At 42.9% G+C, this 22,851-nt stretch overlaps 1 protein-coding gene across 1 annotated transcript in view; it reads right to left on the bottom strand.

Annotated features, from left to right (window-relative positions):
* MCCC1 (methylcrotonyl-CoA carboxylase subunit 1) overlaps positions 1-22,851 on the bottom strand; it is a gene marked incomplete in the record, with an annotated part of 1,520,932 nt that overhangs the window by 1,105,382 nt on the left and 392,699 nt on the right. Inside the window, 1 exon segment of the mRNA XM_044070663.1 lies at positions 9,822-9,943. Within this exon segment, the coding sequence (XP_043926598.1) occupies positions 9,822-9,943 (122 nt within the window).

Below are 22,851 nucleotides of genomic sequence, written 5' to 3'. Positions count from 1 at the left end.
AGCAAGTGTGAAAAGCATATATGTAACAGAGATAATGCACATTAACTATAATTACGTTAACTACAAACAAAGGTCTTAGTCTGCTAGCGAGAAAAGGTAATACATAGGATGAAAGTACAGTTTTGTACCTACCATAAATGTAGATGTTCGAGGATTCCATTGCTGCAGTCCTTACTATTGGGTATAGTCCGCGTCCAGTCGGCCCGAATACCAGAGTATAAGGCTGACGTCGGTCAGGGCGCATTAGACTGACGTCAGTACGTCAGGGTACTAATGCGCATGACCGACGTCATATCCTCAGTCTTTTCTTGCCCCAGATGTCAGAAGACCCTAAAAAGACAAGTCCCCAAAATACCTACACCAAAAACATGTACAATATATACAAGAATATATACAAAAATATAAGCATGTAAACTCACCTACACAACCACCCCTAAACACAGAGGGGAAGGAGGGAGGGTAAATTGGACTGCAGCAATGGAATCCTCGAACATCTACATTTATGGTAGGTACAAAACTGTACTATGTTCTTCGTTTTCCATTGCTGCAGTCCTTACTATTGGGTAGAATCCCAAAGCAGAGGTAAGGGAGGCTGGCAAATCATAAAGAAGTAGGAGCTGACAACATGCCTTGCAAAACAGCCGTGGCAAAACCAGCCCTAGACTTAGAGTAGATAGGAAGGTGATAATGCTTAGAGAAAGTATGCACTGAACTCCAAGTAGCTGCTTCCAAAATATCCTTAGTTGCCACCCCTTAGAAATGCTGTTGAAGTGGCAGTAGCCCTAGTGGAATGAGGCCTAATCCCAGCTGGAATCTCCTTGCCATGATGGGAATAACAAAATGCAATGCAAAAGCCAATCCACCTAGAAATAGTTTGTTTTGACACAGGCTTGCCCTGTGAACTCAAAGCAAAAGAAACAAACAACTGCTGAGACTGCCTAAAATCCTTAGTCCTGCTTAAATAATAACGCAATTGCCTGTGTACATCTAAAGTGTGCAAAATCTTTTCCCCTTTATTTTGAGGGTCTGCATAAAGCGTAGGCAAATGAATAGTTTGGTTTAAAGCCACACTAGAAACCACCTTAGGCATAAAGGAAGGATTAGTGCGTAATGATACCCTATCCTTATGGAAAATCAAAAGGGCTCTACTGCCATAAGGGCCTGCAACTCAGACACCCTTCTTGCAGAAGTAATAGCCAACAGAAAAGCAGTCTTCCATGACAAGTATTTCAATTCAGCAGTAGCTGCAGGCTCAAAAGGTTGTAGAGTAAGTTTTTCCAACACAAAATTGAGATCCCAAGCAGGAGTAGGAGCTCTACGTGGGGGTCTTATATTCTTTGCCCCTCTAAGAAACTGCTTGAACAAAGGATGCGAAAACAAAGGTGGGTCACAATCATAGTGAGCTGAAATTGCTGCAGCATGAATCTTAATGGAAGAGAAGGACAAACCTTTGTCCAATAACTCAGTAAGATATTGAAGAGCCACACTCAAATTAGGCTCAGAAATCTCCAAATTCTTTGCTGTACTCCAAAATAAAAATCTCTTCCATTTTTCTGCATACACTCTCCTTGTACTAGGTCTTCTAGCTTCCATAATCACATTTAAAACTTGTTGAGGAAGTTGAGACCTGCTGTGTTTCAACACAGAATATGCCAGGCTGTTAGATGAAGAGAGTGAAGCTTGACATTGAGCAGATGACCGTCCTTCTGAGATAACAGATGAGGAATCAGAGGTAAAGGCCATGGAGGCTTCTTCACCAGACTCCGTAGTAGTGGGTACCAGTGTTGCCGAGGCCAATCTGGAGCTATCAAAATCATCCTTGGCCTGTCTTGTCTGACCTTTAATAGTACCTTTGGAAGAAGAGGCAGAGGTGGAAAGGCATACACATGAAGGTTTTTCCAACTGAAAGACAGAGCATCCACTTTCCAAGCTGTGTGATGAAACCCCTTTGTGCAATACTTTGGCAGCTGGTGGTTTAGTGGAGAAGCGAACAGATCTATGTCTGGAGTTCCCCATGACACTGTCAATTTCTGAAATACATGAAGATCCAGTTTCCACTCGTGGGGATCCATGATTTGTCTGCTTAACACATCTGCTAAGGAGTTCTGTGCTCCTAGCAGAAACCTTGCCTGAAGAGTTAGTTGCAAGCTTAGCGCAGTCTCCCATAAAATCATTGCTTGCCTGCATAGAGGATAAGAATGTGTTCCCCTGCTTGTTGATGTACCACATGACAGTTGTGTTGTCTGTTAGAATCAACACCTGCCCTGGAAGAAGTAACTCCTTGAAAGCCATTAATGCAAACTGGACTGCTAACATCTCCTTCATGTTGATATGTAGATGCTGTAGTCTGGCAGGCCACTTGTCTTGTATCCACTTTCCATTTAGATGAGCTCCCAAGCAATGTCCGAGGCATCTGTCGTTAAAATCTGACTTGCCTCTGGCCGGGTCACAGAGAGTCCCTTGTTTAGGTGACATTCCTGAGCCCACCACAAGAATTCTTTTTGAAGGCAAGGTATTATTTGAATGACAGTGTCCAAATCCTGGCAGTGCTGTGTCCATACATTTTGAGATACCATTGTAGCTTCCTCATATGCAGTTTGGCATTGGGAAGCACCAGAATACAAGATGCCATGAACCCTAATGCTTGAAGGACTGTCCTTGCAGTCAGCACGGACTGATGAGATAGTTGATGGAAGTAAAGTGACAGACTCTTTTGTTTGTCCGGGGTTAAAAAGGCCATCTGGGCTGCTGTATGCAGTCTCACACCCAGAAAGCACATGTCTTGAGAGGGTACTAGACTGGACTTTATTTCGTTCACAGAATACCCTAGGCATCTTAGCACTGCTATAACATATTCCAGATGCTGTAGAAGGTCTTCCTTTTCTTGAGCCAGAATCAGGCAGTCGTCCAAGTAAGGATAGATTTGAATTCCTTGAAGCCTGAAGTAAGCTATCACTGGAGCCAGAACCTTTGTGAATACTCTGGGCAGTAGATAAGCCAAAGGGCAATGCAGAGAACTGATAATGAGAATTTCCAGCTCGAAACCGCAGATACTTCCTGCAACTTAGCCTTATAGGCACATGAAGGTAAGCTTCCTTGAGATCTAAAGTTACCATCCAGTGATCTTTGCCCAGCAGAGGTAAAAGCTGTTGTAACGTCAACATCTTGAACTTGGGAATGTCCAGAAAAGTGTTGAGGAGAGATAAATCCAAAATTGGTCTCCACGTGTTCCCCTTCTTTGGTACTAGGAACAGGCGAGAATAAAATCCTAGGCCCCTTTCTGATACAGGGACTGGCTGAATGGCCCCCATCTGGAGTAACTGAGAAACTTGCTTGTGAGCCTCCTTTCTTTGTGGAGGAGGAACGTCTGGCATGCCTTTGAAAGGGGCATTGTATGGAAATAAAATCTGTAACCGTGGTGAATGATATCCAACACCCATTTGTCTTGAGTAATTAAATCCCAATTTTCTTTGAAAAGAGACAGTCTTCCTCCCAAAGGAGCTGCCAGGCGAGAATCTACTGGCAGCTGAAAAGACAGGTCATTGGGTCTGTTCTGAAAGGACTGACCCCTGCCCTCACCAGAAGTCTGAGCAGGTGAACTCCTGTTCTAGGCCTAAAAGAACCTTGAGCCCTGCCCCTACCACGTCTAGACCTACCCCTAGACTGGGAATCATAAGCAGGATATGTCCACCCCTTAGCAGGCCAATTTCTACTAAACTTGGTGGCTGCACCTGCAAAAATCTTTAACAGTTTGCATAGACTTAGCTTTGTCCTCCATTTTCTTTAAAACTGCTTCCACAGGCGATCCAAACAACACATCAGACTGTAAAGGAGCATCCAAAATCCTTGTCTTAACATGCTCAGCTAAATTCTGATCCTTCAACCAGGCATGCCTGCGAAGAACAGAACTAGTAGCAGCCACCCTCGAGGAGGCCTGTACAGCATCAAAACCACATTGCAAAGAATGCTTACCCACTTGCTCAGACACATGAACCAAGTCCAGCAACTCTTTACACTCAATACCTTCCGCCAAAGCATCCACCTTAGATTTTAATTGTGAAAGGAGATAATTCTGATATTTTAGCATGTGAAACTGACAATTCAACGCTCTCATGGCTAGAGTGGAAGAAGTATACACTTTCTTTCCCCACCTATCCAAGGCCCTTGCCTCTTTATCAGTGGGAACAGGATTTTTAACCACAGAAGCCTTAACACCTTTAGGCCCTTGAGAAATAGTTTCTGGGTCCGCCCTAGGACTCTTAAACAAATACTTATGAGCTTCGGGCACCCTATAATACCTATCAGGCTTAACAGGAGCAGGAGGCAAAGAGTCAGGATTCAGGGAAGCCTCTGCAAAACATCTTCCACCACATTCAACACAGGAGGAATAGCTAAGGGCCTATGCTGGGGTAAAAAGAATTCCCTAAGCCTTTTCCTGGAATCAGAGTAATCCTGGCCTTCCCATTTAAAGTGCTCCCTCATGGAATGCAGAGTCTCTGAAAATGAGAAATCCTCAGGAGGAGAAGCTGTAGGAGTGGAATCATCCACATCAGAATCAGAATAAGTAGGATACTCCTGCAAGTCTTCCGCAGAAGACTCTGAAGCCTCTGAACACTGTTCAAAACTATCAAACTCGGTTCCACCCTAGGCCTCTTATCAGGCGGGGCATAGAACCTCTAATCATAGTAATCAAATCTTCTGCCATTTTAAGCATATGTTTCTTAGGTACAGAACCCGAAATGCTAGGAGAAGCCCCCACTGAAGCTGAACTAGGCCTACCTCTCAAAGAAGTTTTGGCAACAGAAGGAGAGGCTCTAACTACCTTGGGAAGAGAGGGAAGAACAGTTACCTGAGAAGCCCCCTCAGCCTGGCCTACCTCCTGAGAAGGCACATCCTGTAACAGTAAAGTTTCTGCCTGAGACTCCATGGAAACTCCTGGCAAAACCTCTGGCTCCAGTGAGCCTTCTAAAGAACCGACGTCCGGGACTGCCGGTTCATCAACCCTAGGCTTCACTGTTTTGTCCTTGCGCTTCTTGGATGAAGCGGGCGTCGGAGCATCCGACGGCATTTTATAATTGCAACGCTTCCCAAACACTAACCTGGCACAGTCTAACCTCCTCTTAATAGTGCGTTTGTGAAACCTAGCACAAGAGCGGCAACCAACAACGTCGTGCTCAGGCCCTAAACAAGGTATACACAAGGTATGGTAATCCCTATGAGGTATCTGTTTCCCACAAGAAATACAGTTATTCACTTTTTCTGACATCCGGTAAAATACTGAGGCAAGAAAAACCAAAATGTTCCCCAGCGAGTACTTAGCCAACTCTGTTTCGGTCTGAAACTCCGGTTTCGGAAATATTTCAGAACGCCAACCTGCACTCGCAAAACTGCTTCTGCATCGGACCATGCGGCAAAAAAGACAGAGGATATGACGTCGGTCATGCGCATTAGTACCCTGACGTACTGACGTCAGTCTAATGCGCCCTGACCGACGTCAGCCTTATACTCTGGTATTCGGGCCGACTGGACGCGGACTATACCCAATAGTAAGGACTGCAGCAATGGAAAACGAAGAACATCGTAATGTGGGATCCAGATCCAGTATGGTTGCACCCTTCGTTGCTGTCCTGACAATCTGGTCAACGGAGTTTGCGTTTACAAAATCCAAGAATCTCTGTGCCTGTACATTTGGTGTCATATAGGATTCCCAGTTAACAGTGGGGTAATTAAAGTCACCCATGAATATGGTATTGCGTTGGATGGCGAGTGCTTCCAATAAGTTTAAATACATAGCATGGGTTTCCTGAGTCAGGGACCTACAGCTTACAAGGAAGTGGTACTGGATTTTGCCTATGGTGATTTGAACATGGAGTAGCTCAAGGGCATTGTCCTGTTTGACCAGCCTTGAGGTATATTTATTTTTGAAGTAAATAGAGACACCTCCACCTTTAGTCCCTGCATGTGAAGTAGCTGGTCCAAATATGTGGAAGGCATTATAACCTTGCACTGCTGGTATGCTCTCCATGACTTTAAACCATTTCTCAGTGACTGCACAGACGTCAGCTTTCTCTAGGATGAAGAGATCTTCAAGGGAGTGGAATTTTTTATTTAGACTCCTAGCACTGAGAAGTACTTTCAGTTTGCCATTGCCTAAAAAAAGGCACTATGGGGGAAGGCAAAGTTTTAGCTAATAGTCGAAAGCCTACAGGAGAGAGGTGCAGACCATCCCTGGCAAAGCAGCGTGGTCTGTTCACCATCTCCTTCCATGATAACAAATATTGCACCTGCTTAGAGTGACACCAGAAACTAAGCCAATTACTAAAGTTAGTCATTTTTTGTTTGTATAGTGGCATCATCTTTGGAGTAGGTAAAATGGTGCTCAATGTTAGGCTCATACCAGCGTGGGACACAAATTCCGAGAGCTATATGATGCTCTCTTCATATAGTCTAGGGAGGTACATCTCAGGTCATTTACACACACATGGACTAAGTCTGACTTGAGTCATACTGGTACTTCTGGTCCAATTACCGGAGTGTGTGTGTAATGTGGTGTATCCTATCCCCTGATAAGCAAGTGACTGTGACTTTCTCCTTTCTCAGACTGTTGAGAGGGACATCAGTATGTCTCACAATGTAGGCTCAAATGACTGGAATGTTGGATTGTGTGGTGACTTGCCTTATGGGCATAGAAGTAGAAGCTCCATGAGATGTGGCTGTATGTGTTGATGTGAGTGTTGTTTTGAAAGAGTGCATTTGGGGCTGCTGATTGTGTTCGTTATGTATACTTTGTCTAGGAGGTCTTTGGGGTTTTGGAAGGTTACATTTAAGTGCCTCAGCATATGTGGGTTTATATGTCTGCTTTGAATTGTGCATGATGAGTGCAGTGTGTATTACTGACAACCTTATTGACATTAGGAATACTTTTATGTGCGAACTTTGCCTCCAGTGACACAGTGGTGAGCCTAACATTTTTTTTCTCTTGGTATCTCATGGCTGTCCAAATAATATAATCTATGTGCTCAAACTTATGTGTTGAATTTTATAGTTACTGTATAACTCAATTGCTTTAATACAATCTGTATTGAATGTTATAAATACTGTATAACTCAACTGCTTTAAATATCTTTATCTGTAATATGTTTTTATTGACACTGTATAATTCAATTACTTTTTTCTTTTTTGTGCCCCTCTACTCGTCACTCATCAGACCCATCATAGAGTACAATGCCCCATTTGGGATGTATCTCACAAGATACTTCCAACAGCTGGAAAGACCACAAAAGTACCTCACCAAGAGGATTACTGGCCTCAAACATATGTCCTATGCAGCCCGAATGGAAAAACTCCAGCTGTACTCAGTTGCATATCGCTTACTCAGAGATGATCTCTGCCTGACTTACAAATCCATGTCCAACTCAGAATTGATGGACATGCACCACCTAAAGAAATCCAAGTCACTGTGAGCCACTTGCTCTAGTGAGCTAAACCTCGCCACAACAATAAATACAACATACTGGAGGGATAAATTCCTGTCACAGAGATTCCCCACGCTTTGGAACAAAATTCCTAACTATATTAGGCAGAGCCCCTCACTAACACTCTTCAAGAGAAACCTTGACGAGTGGATGGGCAACAGAAAATACACCCCTGGGATCACTTCATTGGCTCTTTTTGACAGAGGCTCAGTTAATTAATCAATGGGGCGGCGAAAGCTGACACACTCTGGCTAGGCTTATAAATGCCCTTGGGCAGATAGCCTAGTATCTACCTATGAACCTATGTTACTGTAATTCTTGGAGCTTTTCTCCTCGGGTCTCCACTGAAAATGGGCCAAAAGCCCAGCTGGACTAACCTGGTCAACAAATGTCAATAAATAAATAAATAAATAAATAAATAATCTCTCTTATACCATATGAGTTTGTCTGAGAATTAACTGGTTGTCAGTAAACACAAGGCAATTTCTACATTACCTCAAGATGCCCACATCCTCCAAGCTGGTAACTGAGATAGTGGGAAAGTTCATATTAATGGCAAAAGGGCAATAGACCCTTTTTATTGATTAGACAGATGGAGTGAGAATATAAAGCAATGTCAGGAGTATCTGGTTTGCCATTCTGGGGACAGTGCAAAGTAGTCCTGTGTGCAACTAGGTATTGGTGACATTTCAGTCATGTTTTTACAGGACAAATGTCACTTAAGATGTCCGTGTCTACACAAGACACTGCCAAACATTTGAGGGGAAACTCATAAGCAGTCCCTAAAAATTTAAGGATGAAGTATTTAAGCAGATGTTCTTTAGTTAGAAACAAATCAAGCAGTACTTACTGAAAACAAATAATTAGCTTGTCAAGAATGATGAAAATATGGGAGTTGCATGAATGGCTACTGCCTGGCTACTACTAATGCCGGTCTCAACACAGCTTCACTCTGTTGGGATACAATGCTCCTTTGCTTCCTTTCTCACCAGAAGCAAAACATTATCACCAATCCCAGGATGAGAAGCAGGCCACAACCTGTTTGGTGATGCACAGTCTTGTAACCAGATGATGCAAGGGTCTGTAAGCTTATTATAGCCTTTTCCTGATACATGGATTTAATAGCAACCAGAGCAATCAGGAACGTCAAACACAGACATTCACTGCCCATCCAGAAACAGTCAGGAATCAATGCTCTCTGCTCCTTCTCTCACCAGGAGTAAAATATAAGCACAGATTCCAAGCTATCACCTATGAAGCAGTTTTTAGGCTTTTTGGTGATCAGCAGTTTCAGGGAAATAATGTCCCTGTGCTCGTTCTCTCTGACCAGGAGAAAACAGAAGCATTAAACCCAAGATGACTACTGAGACAACTATATTTTTTTCAACACACAACTTTGGACAAAGCCACAAGTGAGCCAAATAAAAGCTGTATTTTTAGTTACTTCCATATCCAGGTTCATCAAAATACCACTATGTAGGAGTGTGTTACATTTTATTGAATTTACATTTGGTTGCATCATAAATCACAGTAAAATTCACCAACTACAAATTTTATCAACAATACATTTAATAGCACAACACCCACTTACTTAAATATATTAACTAGTCTCTAAGGTTGTATAACCATATTGAAAAGAGAAAACACTCAAAGTGAAATACTGATAGCATACAAATATGTGGATACAGCATGACGGCAGACATTTGCCAGGAATAAATCATATTCTAGACTATATTACTTTGCAACTCCTACTATCCCAAGATTGTAAACTATACCTGAAGAGAATGACTATACCCTTCTAAGCATCTGAAGAAAGGGAATATTAAATGTTATTCAATCTTTTCAGTCCAGAAAATGTGTATTCAATGAATTTTATTCAACTTTTTGTGTTTCAACCACATGTGCATTAGTTAAAATGTTTGGGAACCATACATACAATGTACAGTGATACACACACACACACACACACACACATATATACATATACATATATATATATATATATATATATATATATATACATATATATATATATATATATATATATATACATATATATATATACAATCCTTTTGTATTTTTTTGTCCAGCATTACATTTTGAACTTCCTCTATTTTTCAGTCTCTTTCTGATTACCCCTTTCATTACTTAATCTGTTTAAAATGTGCACCTCATAAAAAAGTGTCAGCATGCACATTTACTAACAAAAGAAGTCATGACATGAATCCAGAAAATAGACAAATCTGCTTCATGTGTTATTATTTAAATATTAAACATCAGCTACAAGTAACCAGTGAAGAGTAAACTGTAAAATACTGCAAAGATAAATTCTTGAAGTAACCCTACCTTGGGTTGTCTACAAACTTCTCTATCAGCATTGCATCATCGTTAAAAGATTTTCTAGCTTCTCTTCGTGCAGATTCTAGCTGGTCAAAAAACTCTGCTTCAGATCGGGCAATGCGCATTCCCTGATAAAGAGGAAAGAATCCATAGCATGAAAAATCTCTGGCAAAATAACTCCGAGAATAGCATACAAAATAAAAGGCAGCACAAGATACTGGAGAACAGAAATGTCCTGAATTAAAAATAAAGCAGCTAATAAATTAGGTTTACTAACAAACTTTCGAACTGCACAATGTAATCCGTTCAAAATATTGCCTTTGCAAAACCACTTCCTGCAAACTAATTAGGTCGGAATGTTGAATTGCATGTAGCAAAAACAAATCACATTCACACTTTCGACATTGTATTTGCAGTTCATTACTGCAAATCACGCAGCGTAACATTTTTGCAGGGGGGCAAGCCCCCCTTGCACCCCCCACACCCCCTGCAAATTATATATTCCAAATCTGAGATCGCACTACAGTGGGGAAAAGAGTAATTTCTGTACCCCACTGTAGCGCGATCTCTAGTCGAAACGTCGACTACATATGTGCGAATGCACAGTGGCATTCACTGTACTGACCACTTGCAGTAATGCAGGCTGGCAACATCGGAAGCTGCCTAATGATTTTCGACATTCCTGTGTTTGCCGAACCTGCACTCTACACTTTGATAGTAAACCAGTACAGTATATGTTCATTATAACACAATATACTGTAGTCAGTGACTTATGATGAGTGTGTCTAACTAATATGACACTAGCCTAAAAACTAAGGGTGGCATTCAGAGGCAGCCTAAAAACCACAAAAAGCTGTGGCAAGTTGTTTTGCATACTGACAAAGGCTCTGCAAATACATAGCCCACATCTCTGCCTAGTAATGCAGCCCTGCTCTACTCAGCTGTGAGGTTCAGTGTTTAATGTAAATATGGTATCAGGAGTGGTGCACATGCTAGTGAAATCAAACCGCAACATAGTGCACTCCTCTAATGGTTACTTGCATACGACAATGATTTAGATACATCTGTACTAATCAATTTTTACACAGACCAGTGCACAATTCTAATTTTCTTCCTTGACTTTCTCTCTAAATATAACATAAGCTGGTTTTCCTTCACTTCATATTGCAATTCCTATTTGTATTAGACTAACTTAACTTTAATTTCCCTACAAACTGTCTAAAATTTCTGTAAACATTAAATTGTCATATACCTTGCATCGATTCGTAACCATGTTTATATTATGTCTAATTTGTTAAAATTACTTAAAACTGCAGATTTTTTTGTTTTATTTTTGAAGACTGTAAAATTATTGTTCTTAAAATGTTTTGTAGTTATTTTAGAACTTTTCTCCCTGGGCCTCCGCTGAAAATGGGCAAGATAGGGAATGCAAATTTGTGTGTGTGTGTGTGTGTGTGTGTGTGTGTGTGTGTGTGTGTGTGTGTGTGTGTGTGTGTGTGTGTGTGTGTGTGTTTGAGTGAGTGAGTGAGTGAGTGAGTGTGTCACTCTGTGTCTGAATATTTGTTTGTGAGTGTGTCTCACTGTCTGTGTCTGTATATTTGTGTGTGGGAGGATGACTGGGGAAGCTGTGTGGCTTGCTAGATACCTGCACTACCTACCAATGCAAGATGGTATGGCAGCTCAACTGAGCGGTTGCTGAAACTGACCAGCTGAATGATTTATAGTCATGCAAATTCTCTCAATTAGAATTTCATTATAGTGCCTTTGTTATGAGTATGGCTTTAATGGCGAACACTGAAGCCCCGCATAAGTGCAGGACCAGAATAATTGGTGGTTTGTTTTCACCCTGTGGATGACCTGGCATTGTTTTATTTATCCAGACAGGCAAGCAAGCAAGCAGACAGACAGACAGCCAGTATTGCATAATTTCGCCTAACGCACCACTCCATCACTCATTCATTCACTGATTTCTGGATTTTTTGATTTCCTTGCTCTACTCACACTTGCCACTATCAGAGCATAATTGAAGGCTACATTGGGAGGGTCTGTTATCCTGCAAAGCTCTCCCATTTCCACGAATCTCTGCTGTGTGTTCAAGTCTTATCAGTAAGATCACATTTCTCAAGAAACACAATTACATGGGATATATCCGACTACTTCCAAAAGTGCTTGATTTGCTTATCATTTGGCCTAGGATAGACTTAATGCCACTAATCCATTGTCTACCTAAAACTACATGTAACAGAATCTCCCGGTGCTACCCAAAGCCTGCTCCTTTGCATAATTCTGTTGGCTACCCTAAAGACCACAGCATGCACTACTGAACCACTCCTCCCATTCCTTATCTTCTCTATTTAATCTCTTATTGACTTAAATATATCCTACTTGGCTTGTTAATTCAGCTTTCACCCCTCAGTGACTTCTCTATTTTGGCTTGCTCATGTTTTGAATGTTTTTCTCATTACAAACATCAAGTGAAGGTCTGAACCTCAGGCTGCTGGTTAAGTGAACATGTCAGACTTTTAAATAGGTACAACAATTACATGAATACATAAAATTCTTGGGGTACTGGACTGGCATTCAAAATGCAGCCAACATTCTGTGGTGATACCTTCAAACAAGTTAACTGTCAGTACTGTAGTACTGACTATAAGGCATACTACTTGTGGTTCTATGGCTCTCCTCTCCTCATTTCACCTTTTGTGCCCTCACAGACTACATATAGATATCACTTAATCCTGTAGAAAGTATGAATTTTTAAAGTGCCATGGACTGGAGTGCCAGAGGTGGGCTTGTGTGGGACTATACTCACTCAGGAATAGCAGTTGTCAAGGCGTCTATATGATGCTCTACACTGTAATGTGACATAGGAAATATTTTTCTGCCCTGTGTGATACACTCAAGTAACCATCAGTTCTAATGTAACAGATGTCAGGGACCTAGACACCTCAAGTCCCTCTGACTGTTCTTTATTCTAATGCCAAAGTCCATCTACATAAGGCATGGCATTGTTTTGGATATGCTGTATGATGCTAACCTGGCTTTTACTACACAGACCAGGCTGGACAAAACATTACAGTCTTTATTTTGCAGCTTATGTGCCCCAGGATTCTGTGTAATTCAGTGCCGTAGTCTGGTGATGATGGTGGGATTGAGGTATGTACCATGTTCCACTATGTCTGACCAAAATTAAGTTTGGGACTACCACCTCTTGTGAGTATTTGACGGGAACTGTAGCACACTGTGGGTTTCCTCTCATCTCTTGTCCAACTGGTAGTGAGCCTCTATATGTACAAATGTTCACTTTTTTGCTTTCTTAGTGTTGAAATCTCCAAGCTGGCTAGCATTGGGTATTTCAGCATCTAAGCTGATGATGGGTCTATGACTCTTGCACATTAATTTTTCTGTATTATGAAGAGTTTTGCCCTCACTCAGGTCTCTATTAACCACAATTCTGAATTTTGTATTGCATCATACTGTCTCTGCCTTTGACTTGGTGATGGAATCTGCCTCATTAATGGATCATCACCTTTGTACTGCTTACAGCTTCTTTACTCCTGTTGCAGCATCCCTAAACCATCCTGAACTGAAGGAATGCAGAAATGATCATGCTCTGACTACTGACAGATTTGCTACTGCTTCCATCAGCAAATTGCAATGTCTACAACTGGCTAAGTTTCAGGTGTCATTCTAAGGGGATCCAATACCTGTCTGCCTGGGATGATATGATTGACAGACCTCGATACTTTGCCAGAGATGGCCTCCATCTGTCACCCCAGGGCATCCGGATACTGGCCAAGGCTCTTACCACCCCTATAGTGCCTTTTTTTAGGTGGTGTTACAAAGACCAAAATTACCACCGTAACAGCTACAAACAAATACAATCAGAGGGTCATGCTGCTCAATGCTAGAAGTCTAAATTTCAAAATGCACTCACTCGAAGCACTCAAAATAAAGAGCATGGACATTTGTGCTGTAACAGAGACCTGGTGCAAAGCAGCAGAAAGCACTCCTGGCACTACCAGGCTATAACTCATTCCACCCTTTCGGCCCCAGAACTTGGACCAAAGCTCCAAAGGCAGTGGTGTTTCCATATTCATAAAGGATGTGCATACCTCCAGACTTGTAGTCCAACATAACGCATCAGAGATAATTCAGGTGCAGCTAACATTGGGCAAGACTGTGATTCAGGTTGCAGCTGGCTATAGGTCCCCAACCATGCCCCAAGACTTGCACTCCATGTTCCTAAGCACCCTGGAGAATATTAGGGTCCAGCCTAACACTCTCATACTGGGCAACTTCAACTACCCCTCCATTAACTGGGAAAACTACTCATGTACCAATGCACTTGCCCAACATTTCCTGGAATTCATTAATTCCAATGCCCTGGACCAGCTCGTTCTTACCCCCACTAGAGGTAGCAACATCCTTGACCTGTTCATTACTAACATGGGCGACCTTTGCTCTACACCAATAGTCAACTCCTCCCTGGTTAGAACCGACCACAAACTAATCACCTTGGAAATCCACCCCCCCCCCCCAAGGTAACAACCATGAAAAACTTTTCCAAAGCTAACTTTGGACTCCTAAAGACAGAGGTGGCTAACTTCACGGCACTCATGCAATTGGAGAATATTTGTATGGTCACTGAATCATACACCAATGCACTGTAAGAACACGTACACAGATGCACAGATCTCACCATACCCAATAGAACGAAGACACTCTCCTCCAAAGAAAGGAAGCCAGTCTGGTGGTCCCCTGCCATAAACAAACTCTACAACAGAAAGAGGAAACTGATGCGGAATAAGGTGAAGTCCCAAGACTGGAAAAACTCCCTTATCAGTCTCAACAAAATGTTGAGATCCCTCATAAAATTCTCTAAAGCTAGCTATGAAAACAGAATTGCAGCAGATAGTAAAGACAACCACAGGGCCTCCTATAATTATGTAAAGAATCTCCAGGGTAATACCCAGATTTGCTCTGAGCTACTGCACAATGGTGCCTCCTATACTGAGCCAATAGATACTGCCACTATACTGGCCAACAGATTCAGTGCCAACTTTAACTCTCCCTCCCCCCAAAGGACCAATCACAATACCAGTAGATTGCTAGGCACCCAGTATTACTGCTGCACAGGTCAAAACAGCACTGTCCAAGGCCAAGAATACAGCTTCTATGGGACCTGACAATATCCCTGGGTGTGTTCTACATGAACTACAGAGTTTACTGGCACCTCACCTGTGTGCCCTGTTCAATCACAGCCTTACCTCAGGCTTTGTCCCTACCAAATGATGCACTACTATAGTTATCCCTCTCCATAAAGGAGGAGTGACTACAGACCCTGGGAACTATCGCCCCATTAGCCTGACGAGTCTGATATGCAAAGCTATGGAAAGCATCATCATGGACTTAATAAACAAGGATATAGAGACTCTCCAAACTCTGGCTTCCACAAAGTTTGGTTTTGTGAAGGATAGATCATGCCTGCTCAACCTGGTCAACTTCTCTGAGTCAGTCACCAGAGCTGTGGATGAAGGCAAAGTGGTTCATACAGCCTACCTTGATCTGGCCAAGGCCTTTGATACCATTCCCCACTCCGGAATCATAGAAAAACTCAATACGCTAGGCATCAACCCCTATATCACTAGGTGGGTTGCAAACTGGCTCACAGATAGAACCCACAGTGTGAAAGTAGCTGACTCCAATTCAGACTGCTGACCAGTCACGAGTAGAGTCCCACAGGGTTCGGTCCTGAGTCCTCCCCTGTTTAGTATCTACTTCTCTGAAGCCCAGGCCAACACGAACGGACTCTGTCTGACAAAATTCACAGAAGATTGCAAGTTGGGAGATACAATTAACTCCCCAAGTGATGCTGACATCCTACAGAAAGGCCTCACTGAGACAAACGACTGGTGTGCGAACCATGACCTTAAGCTCAATGCCAAAAAAATGTGTCATCATCCCCTTTGGGAAAAACATGGTTCCCATGAATTACCACATTGATGGTAGCCCACTGAACACAGAAGGCATTATAAGAGAAATGTGAACAGAGGTTGACAGCAACCTCTCTTTTGACCATCACATTGCCACTGTATTCAGAAAGTCCTTCAATGTGGCACATCTCATTACTAAGGGTTTTGCATCCAGGAAGAAAGAGGTAATTATCTCCCTCTACTCTTCCCTCGTTAGGCCAATCATAGAGTACAATGCCCCATTTGGCACATACCTCACTAGACACCTGCAACAACTGGAGAGGCCGCAAAAGTACCTCAGAAAGAGGATCCTAGGCCTTAAACACTTGTCCTATATGGACAGACTCAAAAAAATCCAACTATTCTCGGTCTCATATCGCCTACTTAGAGGCGATCTCTGCTTGACTTACAAAGCCATGTCTGACCTAGCTCTGTTAGAAATGCTACAGCTAAAGAAATCCCAGTCCCTCCACACCACATGCTCCAGAGACCTCAACCTTATTACCACAACCAAGAGAACATGCTGGAGGGACAGGTTCATAACCCAGAGACTGCCCATGCTATGGAACAGACTTCCCATACACGTCAAACAGAGCACCTCACTGGCCCTCTTCAAGAGAAATCTTGACGAATGGATGGGAAGTAGAAAATTCACCCCGGGGATCACTCCAGTGGCTCTCCTTGACAGAGGCACTGGGAACTAAGGTTAGGGGGCATGATGTCTGGGTAATCATATGGGCTAGGCCTGTAAAAACTCCAGGGTCATTAGCCTAGTACACACCTATGAACCTACTATAAAACCATTAGCTACTTGCTAGATTCTGCCTACCCCTTCATGTACACCTTGTTTATCTCATCATCATGCAAGTCCTAGTTTGGCACCACTCAGCAGCAAAGGGCAGAAACCTGACCACAACTGTAGATGCACTGACCTCTCAGATGCAAAGCTTGACCTTGAGGAGTTTTATGTTGTATATCGAGCACACTGCATTACTCCCATAGTATGTTCTTCTCTAGTGAGATAAGATCATTGGACTGTCTCATTTGAAGTTTCTATCCCCCCATCCCCCAACCGTAATCAAGCTAAAAGCTGGAAATACATACCTGTTTGGTGGACATCCTCTATCAACAGGCTTTACAACAAAAGGAAGAAACTATTGTCCAAGGGTAAAAATGAACATATTCCAAACAGAAAAACTCCATCCTTAGCCTCAACAATCAAATTAGATCATTAGTGAAAGCCTCCAAAGCCAATTATGAATCAAATCTAGCCTCTGAAAGAAAGGGAAACCACAAAGTCTACTTCAGTTACATCAGGAACCTCCATGGCAAAGCCCAGGTTTGTTCTGAATTAGTACATAACAGTATCACTTACACTAATCCTGTTGACTTAACCAACCTGCTAGCAGATAGGTTCAGCGCAAACTTCACGCTACTGTCCCCACCAAAGGCCCTTTCAACATCCCTGATACTTGTCCCACATCTCACATCTCTATACAGCAAGTGCTAAAGGCCCTATCCAAGGCAAAGAACACAGCCTCCATGGGATCTGATAGCATCTCAGGCTGCATTCTGCACCATCTCCAGCAAGAAATGGCTTCACCATTGAGCACTCAATTCAAACACAGCCTAAGTACAGGCTTTATTCCGGCACAGTGGAGAACTGCCACATTCATCCTCTTGCACAAAGGTGGTGCCACTACTGACCCTGGAAACTATTGCCCCGTTAGCTTGACAAGCCTGATCTGTAAAGCCATGGAGCGTATTATTATGGATCTCATAAACAAGGACATAGGCAATCTCAAAGCACTTGACCCCATCCAGTTTGGATTCGTCAAGTGCAGATCTTGCCTGCTGAACCTGGTTGACCTCTTTGAGACTGTCACCAAGGCACTGGATGAGGGAAAGTCAGTGCATACAGCTTATCTTGACCTGGCCAAGGCCTTTGACACAATCTCCCACTAGTGCACCATCGAACAGCTAACACAACTTGGCGTAAATCCCTATCTCATCAGGTGGGTGGCCAACTGACTCAATGACAGGACCCTCAAAGTCAAAACAGGTGCCTCCACCTCCAATAGCAGACCTGTCAATAGGGGAGTTCCCCAGTGATCTATCCTGGGACCCCTACTGTTTGGGATCTACTTCTTAGAGGTCCAGGCAAAGACAAATGGCCTGTGGCTGACCAACTTTGTGGATGACTGTAAGTTGGGTGCTGTCATTGACTCCCCAAACGATGTTAACATACTGCAAGAGGGTCTCACAGCAACTAATGATTGGTGCCAAAAGTCATGGCCTCAAGCCAAATGCAAAAAAATGTATAATCATACCATTTGGCAAAAACACGGCCACTACTGATTACCACATCAATGGTGGTGAGAGACCTGTGCACTCAGGTTGATAACCTCACATTCAACCATCTAATAGCAGTGGTAAGAAAAGCCTTTTACTTGGTTCATCTCATAAGTAAAAGGATTGCATCCAGAAAAGAATGAGGCTTTTACCTCTCTATACTTCTCCCTCATTAGACCAATAATTGAGTATAAAGCCCCATTTGGTACGTACATCTCCAGACATCTGCACCAACTGGAAAGGCCACTGAAATACTTCAAAAAGAGAATCCATGGCCTCCAACACCTGTCCTATGCAGACAGACTCAAATTACTACCACTCTATTCAGTATCGTACAGATTGCTCAGGGGTGATCTGTGTCTTGCCTAAAAGGCAATCTCGAACCCTGCCCTATTAGAGATGCCCCATATCCATAAGTCTAACTTCTCACACATTACCCTCTCAAAAGGCCTGAATCTAATATGCAACATCAACAAAACCTGCTGGAGAAACAGGTTTGTCTTCCAAAAGCTGCCCTGTCTCTGGAATAGACTTCCCATACATGTCAAACAGAGCACCTCGCTGACCCTCTTCAAGCTTAACTTTGATGACTGGATGGGAAACCACACATTTTGTTTCAGGGGGTCCACCTGTGTCCCTCATTGACAGGGCTGACAGGTACTAACTGAGGTTTCTTTTTGGGGATAAACTCTTGGCTAGGCTTGTAAGGGCCCCGGGGCCATTAACCTAATAATCTCCTATGATCCTATGACATAAAGGCAAGGTTCATGTCAGGGGAGATTTCTGCTGCATTAAACCAGCCAGCAGAGAATTTTTATGTGGTTGAAAGAGTGAGTGAACTTGTTAGTGTAGAATACATTGGCCTTGTTACTTACATGTACTTCTAGTTACCTGTACATTCCAGGTCTGCAGAGTCTACGATGGCAACCCATTTGTTCTCATATCACCTTTAAAGCTCCACTGTTGGTGTACTTAGCATCACATGATACAGGTGCTCCATCTAAAAGAGTTCCTGGTCTCATACATCTTTTAGCCCTTTGCGTCCCTCACCTTTTGTGTAGAAAAGCAGTACTAACGAAGTACATATAATTGTTTTAATAAGCTGTATTACAGTTTTAAACACTGACATATAAGTAGAACTTTTTTTTCCACGTCTATCACATCTTGCCAAAAGCTGTTTTGCCATAAGTGGACTAGACTATTCTAGAGAGCTGAATGATTTTGCAAATAGGATCCTTAGATCTGAAAATATGGACATTAAGAGAAATGGGAGAATCTAGAATGCTCTGCAGACTGCAGTAGGGGAGTCTGGCATAAAAAGTAATGCTGCCTGAATAACTGCCAAATAATTATCTGTTCCAAGACAACCCTTTGGACATTCCTAATGTGACTGTCAAGTACCTTGTCTGTAGAATCGCCTTCCCAGTGGGAGTGGAGATTGCACAACCTGGCCATTTCAAGATGTCCCTGTAGACCTAACTTTTTTCACTAGCCTACACATTTTTTATGATTGAATGAGTTATTAGCATATATTTTTACTGTAATAGTACAAAACAAAACTGGGTATAAATGTAAATCAAATGCTTAAACAAAGAGTAAACTTAGCCTCAATACTCCTGTTTCATTTCAGACTGTAAAAACACAGGTATGTGTGACAATTCCCGTCCCATGCACCAGCTGCTGAATTTCACTGCTTGTTAACTTAAATAAAAAAGTAAGTCTTAAACTCTCAACCCAATCCCACATAAAACTCAAAACAATTTAAAACTAAAAGTTGGACTCAAATCCACAAACAAAATGCTTTATGAAGTTGTGCTTTTATACAGTTGTTACTACATTTTTTCCACAAAAGGCAAACTTGAATTCTCAGCATTAACTGTTAAATCTCAAAATGCACGCACTCGAAGAACTCCTCAGTATGGAGAGCATCGACATCTGGTGCTGTAACTGAAACCTGGTTCAAGGCTCCAGAGAGCACCCCAGCACTACCAGGCTACAACTCATACCATACGTTTCATCCACAGAACACGGACCAAAACACAAAAGGTTGGGGTGTATCCATATTCATCAAGGATACCTACACCTCCAGGTTAGTGGCGCAGCATGATACCTCTGAGATTATCCATGTGCAACTAACATTGGGCAAATCTGCAATGCAAATTGTGGCCTGCTACAGATCACCCTCCATGACCCAGGATCACCACTCCACCTTTCTGGAGACACCGGAAAAAATGAAGGTCCTACTGAACACCCTAATATTGGGTGATTTCAATTACCCTAGCATTCACTGGGAAAACTAGAGTACAAACTCACAGGCCCAGCGCTTCCTGGAATTCATCAACTCAAATGCCCTGGATCAGCTGGTAAACTCCCCTACCAGAGGTGAAAACATATTGGACCTGGTCATCACCAACATGGGCGACAGGTGTTCCACACCGGAGGTCAACCCGTCACTGGTTAGATCAGACCATAAACTAATCAGTCTGGATGTCCACCCCCCACCCCCACTAAGGAAACCACAGTAAAAAAACTTATCTAAAGCAAACTTCACCTTACTTAAGACAAAGGTGGTAAGTTTCACAGCCCCCACGCTAAAGAATAACGCTGCCCAAGATGCAGAAACCTTTACAAATGCATTCTATGAGCACCTACAAGGATGCATGGATCGTGCCATCCCTAGCAAAACCAAGACTCACTCCTCTAAGAGAAGGAAACCAGTTTGGTGGACCCCTGCCATAAACAGGCTATACAATAGAAGGAGGAAACTAGTTCAGAAAAAAAGCAAATCCCAAGAAGAAAAGTCTTCCCTGATCAGTATCAATAAGAAACTAAGGTCCCTCATGAAATCATTCAAGGCTAACTTCGAAAGAAAAATAGCCAAGGATTCAAAAGAAAACCACAAAGCTTTCTTTAGCTATGTTAACAATCTAAGTGGCAACTCGCAGATATGCACTGAACTAGTGCAAAATAGCACAAAATATACTGAACCTACTGATATTGCCAATATCCTGGCAGATAGTTTCAGTGCAAACTTCACCCCCCTCTCACCTAAAAAAGGGCCCACAACAATACCGGAAAAGTGTAGTGTCCCAAAAATCACAGATGCACAGGTGAAAACAGCCCTTTCAAAAGCCAAAAACACAGTGTTAATGGGACCAGATGGTGTCCCAGGGTGCGTCTTGCACGAACTACAGAACGAACTAACCCCCACCACCTAAACACGCTGTTCAACCTCAGCCTCTCCACAGGCTACATGCCCATAGAATGGCACACAGCAACGGTTATTCCTCTCCACAAAGGAGGGGCCAGAAATGACCCTGGTAACTATCGTCCCATGAGCCTGACTAGCCTGGTCTGCAAGACTATGGAGTGCATCATCATGGAACTCATTAACAAAGACATTGGGAACCTCCAAACACTTGACCCAACCCAGTTTGGCTTTGTTAAGGGCAGATCATGCCTACTAAACCTGGTTGACTTCTTCGAGACAGTCACCAAGGCCATAGACGAGGGAAAGGTGGTTCACACAGCCTACCTTTACCTCGCCAAGGCTTTCGACACCATTCCCCACTCTGGTATTACAGAAAAACTCACCAGCCTGAACATAAACCCCTATGTCACGAGATGGGTTGTCAACTGGCTTACAGACAGAACTCGCACGGTAAGAATAGCGGGCTCCAGGTCCAACTCTAAACCAGTCACAAGTGGTGTCCCGCAAGGCTCGGTCCTGGGACCCCTACTGTTTGGCATATACTTCTCAGAAGTACAGGCAAACACAGAAGGACCATGGCTAACCAAGTTTGCAGATGACTTCAAACTGGGAGTCATAACTGACTCTCCGGCTGACACGAACATCCCTCCAAAGGTACCTTACTGAGACAGACAACTGGTATCAAAGTCATGGCCTCAAGCTAAATGCCAAAAATGCATAGTCATCCCGTTTGGGAAAAACAAAAAAACAAAACACCCATGGATTACCACATAGGTGGCAGCCCCCTTAATACAGAAGAGGTAATAAGAGATCTGGGGACCCAGGTAGATAGTAATCTCTCCTTTGACAATCATATTGCCAAAGTAGTTAGGAAATCCTTCTATGTGGCCCATCTAATTACTAAAGGGTTTACATCTAGAAATAAAGAGGTTATTGTGCCCCTCTACTCGTCACTCATTAGACCCATCATAGAGTACAATGCCCCATTTGAGATGTACCTCAGAAGACACTTCCAACAGCTGGAAAGACAACAAAAGTACCTCACCAAGAGGATTACTGGCCTCAAACATATGTCCTATGCAGCCCGACTGAAAAAACTCCGGCTGCACTCAGTGGCATATCGCTTATTCAGAGGTGATCTCTGCCTGACTTACAAAGCCATGTCCAACTCAGAATTGATGGACATGCTCCACCTGAAGAAATCCAAGTCACTGCGAGCCATGCGCTCTAGAGAGCTAAACCTCGCCACAACAATAAATAGAACATGTTGGAGGGATAGATTCCTGTCACAGAGACTCTCCTATGCTTTGGAACAAAATTCCACACTACATCAGGCAGAGCCTCTCACTAACACTCAAGAGAAACCTTGACGAGGGGATGGGTAACAGAAAATACACCCCTGGGATCACTTCACTGGCTCTGCTTGACGGAGTATCAGTTAATCAATGGGGCAGCGAAAGCAGACACACACTGGCTAGGCTTATAAATGACCTTGGGC

Source organism: Protopterus annectens, chromosome 4.part1 (assembly GCF_019279795.1).
Source record: "Protopterus annectens isolate FY-2018-M chromosome 4.part1, PAN1.0, whole genome shotgun sequence".
NCBI lineage: Eukaryota > Metazoa > Chordata > Ceratodontiformes > Protopteridae > Protopterus > Protopterus annectens.
The sequence above is the reverse complement of the archived record's forward strand: the minus strand, read 5'-3'. Positions and strand labels throughout refer to the sequence as shown.